At 45.1% G+C, this 5349-nt stretch overlaps 1 protein-coding gene across 1 annotated transcript; it reads left to right on the top strand.

Annotated features, from left to right (window-relative positions):
- Positions 1 to 3670: 3670 nt before the first annotated feature.
- Positions 3671 to 5074, top strand: LOC105447491. Its single transcript, XM_030999201.1, has one exon. The coding sequence runs from the start codon at positions 3671 to 3673 to the stop codon at positions 5072 to 5074; it is 1404 nt and encodes a 467-aa protein (XP_030855061.1).
- Positions 5075 to 5349: the final 275 nt, after the last annotated feature.

Genomic DNA, 5349 nt, shown 5'->3' on the forward strand with positions numbered 1-5349 from the left:
AAACGACTAGGTTCGACGAAGAAGTCCTCGATGAGAGTGACAGAAGTGAGGATGAGGATGACAGTAGTGAAAGTTCAACCTTTCATGAGGATATAGATGATGGTCAAGACGAGACGACTAGGTTCGACGAAGAGGTCCTCGATGAGAGTGAAAGAAGTAAGGATGAGGATGACAGTAGTAAAAGTTCAACCTTTCATGAGGATGTAGATGATGGTCAAGATGAGACGACTAGGTTCGACGAAGAAGTCCTCGATGAGAGTGACAGAAGTGAGGATGAGGATGACTGTAGTGAAAGTTCAACCTTTCATGAGGATATAGATGATGGTCAAGACGAGACGACTAGGTTCGACGAAGAGGTCCTCGATGAGAGTGAAAGAAGTAAGGATGAGGATGACAGTAGTAAAAGTTCAACCTTTCATGAGGATGTAGATGATGGTCAAGACGAGACGACTAGGTTCAGCGAAGAAGTCCTCGATGAGGGTGACAGAAGTGAGGATGAGGATGACAGTAGTGAAAGTTCAACCTTTCATGAGGATATAGATGATGGTCAAGACGAGACGACTAGGTTCGACGAAGAAGTCCTCGATGAGGGTGACAGAAGTGAGGATGAGGATGACAGTAATAAAAGTTCTACTTTCCATGAAGATATAGATGATGGTAAATCAGACACATCACTGGGATCATTCCTTAAAAGTGTGCCGATTGACAAAGCCACTATAGGTGCTTGCATTGGAGAAGTGGTAGGTGATAGTGTAGTAAAAGAGTTTCGCATTCAGAGAAAGGCAACCTTTTGCATACGCAAAGAACAGTGGACGAAAATGTGTAAAACTGTAAGGACGAGGTACTTCAAGAAGGGACAGTGGCACGAGCCATTCATTAAAGGGATAAAACAATCAAATCCGTATTGTGTCTTAATGATAAGACGTCACCATGTGAGCACAGCCAAACAAAGATTCCATCGTGGCAAATCAATACTGAATGCAGATCTTTACTGCAAGTTCGAAGATTGCCCCATCACTGCCAAACTGACCATGGACGGGAAGTTTAATGCTAGAGTTACGTATAGTCACGACGTCGTAATGCACCATTTAGGGGAGCAACGTGCAAGACCTATTCGTGGGACTGAGAGAGAGCATTTGAAAGGAATCTTCAGCCATGGCCAAAAGCCATTCAATGAATACCTCAGACGACTTGGAAAAAAGGATCCTGCTCACGTAGTCTTGGCTGGAAATTTCGATGGGATTGGGACAACCAAACAGGTACTCCGTCAAGTGTCGCATGAAGCTGGGACATCAAGAATCCTCGACAAGGATGAGCTCACGAGTCTCCACCTATTGAAGAGTAAGATGGAGACTCAGACAAAGAACAAGAAAGTAAAAGGCTTCATACAACTAATAGCGGCATCACCCTCCTTCGTATTTTACTGGAGCGAGGAAGGTGTACGGTTGTGGCATGACCTTTGCAAGAAGGATGTGGCCGTAATAGACGCAACCGGCAACGTTGTGCGCTCGGCAGGGAAGAAAAGGTACCTCTACTATGAGGTGTGCATAAGGAACACTGTAGAAGGAGAATCCCCCATACCTATCATGGGTATGCTCAGCACAGTCCACACTGCAACCGTCATACGCTTCTGGATAGCTGAATTCAGACGATGTGAGAAGCTTCTGTTTGGGCATCAAGGGGTTTCTATTCCCCGTCAAATGAATATGGATAGAGCCATGGCTTTCATTGTTGCACTACTGGCCGAATTCAACAATGAGTCTGTCAAGGAGTTCCTGGATCGCTGCTGGCGTATCGTGTCTGGCAATGCACTGGATAATGACATAGAGCAAAAGATGATCCCCCATGCCTGTGCCTTCCATGTGATGAGGGATGCAAAGAAATCATGCAAGAAGTACTATCCAGGAAATATGGAGTACGGATTGTACTCCTTCAGCACTATCCTCAATGCATGTACCCTAGATGAAGTTGAAGAAGCCCTATTCGACATGGCTGTGGTATTGCAAGGCAGAAAACTAACACCAGAAGTGATTGAAGCGAGTGAGAGAATGCATCAAAGGATCAGTGATCTTTCGAAGGAAAGTAAAGACAAACTGAAAGATGATCATGTGTACAAAGCAAGTACAGAGGCCAGTGAAGATGGAATTTCCTCAATGAACAAAACTGAAGAAGAGTTTTTTCATCTCGCCGAAGGCTCGCACTTCAGGAGCTGGGCTAAAAGAATCATTGAGCGTGCGAAGCTGAGCATTACACAGGGTGATAACACAATGGAAGACAACGGAAGATATGGACCCAGATTTCTGGAAGACATACATAGGCTCCTGTTGCCTACACTCCCGCTCTGGTCTGCCATTATGCTTGGAGACCTTGGTAGACATGGTAGCTCGGCCCCATATGAGAGACACAAATTAACTCCAGGAATAAGGTCACCATCTAAAACAACCAGTGTGCAGGAGGGACGTTTCAATCAGCTTAAAACGGTGATTCTCCAGGGAAAATCACGGAATCGTGTCGACGTTTTCTCAGAGAAGTTGAGGGAGACTACAAAGGCGGCTCAGACTCTCGCTCTCAGAGATGCAGTTAAGAAGAAGACAAAGAGAGCTAGGGGAAAGAAGACACATCTAATCGAAGAATCATGGGACAAAAAGGTTCGCGAACCTGATCATCTGCGAGACAAAAAACATGGAAAGTATCAGCAGACCCCGACTAAGCCCATACCAGTCACCAAACCAGCGAGAACCAAGTCAGGTGCCAGAAATGATGAGGGGACGAAGTTTAACAAACGAAAAGGTACGCAAATGAGCGAGGGCGACGACACTCCTCCAAAGAGGAAAGAATATGAAAGCAAGGACTACGAGCAGCCAAAACGTTCTTCCCATTCAGTACCTGACCTTGACAAAGGAGACGATGCTGACGTTCCAGTCACCAAACCCGCGAGAACCAAGTCAGGTGACAGAAATGATGAGGGGAAGAAGCATAATAAACGAAGAGGTACCTCAAGGAGCGAGGGCGAAGACATCCCCCCAAAGGAGAGGAAAGACTACAAAAGGAAGGACTACGAGAAGCGAAAACGTTCTATTCATTCAGTACCTGACCTTGACAAAGGAGATGATCATGACGTACCAGTCACCAAGCCCACGAGAACCAAGTCAGGTGCCAGAAATGATGAGGGGACGAAGCATAACAAACGAAGAGGTACCTCAAGGAGCGAGGGCGACGACATACCCCAAAGAAGAGGAAAGAATGTGAAAGAAAGGACTACGAGCAGCTAAAACGTTCTTTCCATTCAATACCTGACCTTGACAAGGGAAAATATGATGACATCCAGACACGGAGAAAGAGGCAAACAAGGACGAGTCATGGAACACAGCGTTATCGCCCCCTTTCAAATTTCCAAAGCAACTGTTGGCTCAATGCAATTATACAATCACTGATTTCAACAAACGCTGCAGATGCTCTCATACATGCACCCGATGAATCGTGGACGAATCGCCAGCACATGGAAATCATCCAATTCCTCCGGAAATACAAGACTAATGACGTCATCCTAGAGGAGGACATCGAAATGCTTTCGCGAGTACTCTGCCTGCCAGCAACTAGACACAAAGGACTCATTTATGGGCGGCAAAATGACGCACATGAGTTAATATCGCAGCATGTTGGGCCTATGATGTCAAATATCGGACTTAATACGTTTGAAGTGGAACAGTGTGTAGCATGCACAAATTGCTTTGAAAGAACATTAAGTAGGAGACATGAGTTCACAGAAATCATTGTACCGGTACTGCATGACTGGGACAATATCAGTTTGCAGAACGAGGTGGACAGAGTTACGAGGTATCCTGATCTCATAGAAGGGGGAACACCGTGTGACAAGTGCCATAATATTGGTCTACGGGTAACACAGAAGGAGATGAAGACTGTCCCTCAGTTTCTGATGTTTGTCATGCAGAGGAATCAGGGACGAGGAAAAATGCTGGCACCGGTGGAACCCCCTGATGAGATAGTCATGACCTATTCTGGAGGAGCTGGTAATACCGAGAAGACGTGCCTTTTCCAGTTAAAGTCGGTAGTTGTACACAAAGGAGACACGTGTGACCAAGGGCACTATGTAACGATGGTGAGAGAACCCGCAGCAGAGAGTGGGTGGATAATTTGTGATGACCATATCATAGAAACAGCACGACCTGAAGACATATCTGCAGTCTATGATCAGTGCTACATGATCATCTACGAACGCATGGCAGTAGTACGAACGGACACAGGAGATTCAACCAACCGTCAGATACCAGTTCCAGGTAGTGGAACAGAGTTCTCGACATCAGAACAGCAGTTCTTTCATACCACAACCCCGACTGAGAGAGCGGATCACAAGAAACGACAGCGACGTAAATGTAAAAAAAGAAAAGAGTCTGCGATGAGAGATGACGTCATAGAGGCAATCAAATTGAACTGCCGAAAGAAACCAAATGCTGTCATGAGGCAAGTAAATAAAATTGCCATAAAGTACAGGGATATGCAGACACTGCTTGGCAGAAACTGGTTGAATGATGTCATCATAAACGGCTACCTTGAGATGATAGATTTGAAGTCGAGGAATGACGATGGTCAACCAAGAATATACCCTTTCTTCAGCCAATGGTACCAACAAGTAAATTCGAGAGGCGAGACGTCACTGCGCAGAATGGCAAGGCTCATTGATCTCGCAGAATGCGACTGGTTGCTCTTTCCAGTAAACACAGGTGTCCACTGGTACCTAATCGCCATTAACCCGAAGGAGAAGATGGTGGTATCGCTTGATTCGCTTCAAGGTGACAATGCCACAGAGATTGTTCTGGCAGTGCAAGTTGTAAGAAGCCTATGGAAAGAGAAATATGGCTTGTCATTTGACTGTCAAATGATGGTAGTACCGACTCCACGTCAGCACAACTCGGATGACTGTGGGGTGTACCTGTGTTACTTTGCGTATTACCTTAGTGTGGAAAAGGATGTTCGACGAATGCGGGATATAGATTCGAAGAAGTACAGACATACTATGATCCATAACCTGTATAGAGGTTCTTTCACGTGCTAGTTTTTAATAATGGCACCCATAGTCTCGCTTTGCTACACATGCGGGAAAACAACAACCAGTCGTATTCTGCGAAATCAATGTTCATTGCAATTCTCAACTACTCAACACTGACGTCTCACCTCTCAAATGTATTTTTTTCTTCTTGTGGGGTGAAAATCTCAGTAAGGGAGATAAAATATTATTCGCAAAAAAATGGGGTACAATCAAGTATGATGAGTAACGTCGTATTGGTGCATATTTATATTTTTAACAATACATACACGTAGGTTGTACTT

The sequence above is a fragment of the Strongylocentrotus purpuratus genome, unplaced genomic scaffold (genome assembly GCF_000002235.5).
Source record: "Strongylocentrotus purpuratus isolate Spur 01 unplaced genomic scaffold, Spur_5.0 spur5_scaffold_5, whole genome shotgun sequence".
Classification (NCBI taxonomy): Eukaryota; Metazoa; Echinodermata; class Echinoidea; order Camarodonta; family Strongylocentrotidae; genus Strongylocentrotus; species Strongylocentrotus purpuratus.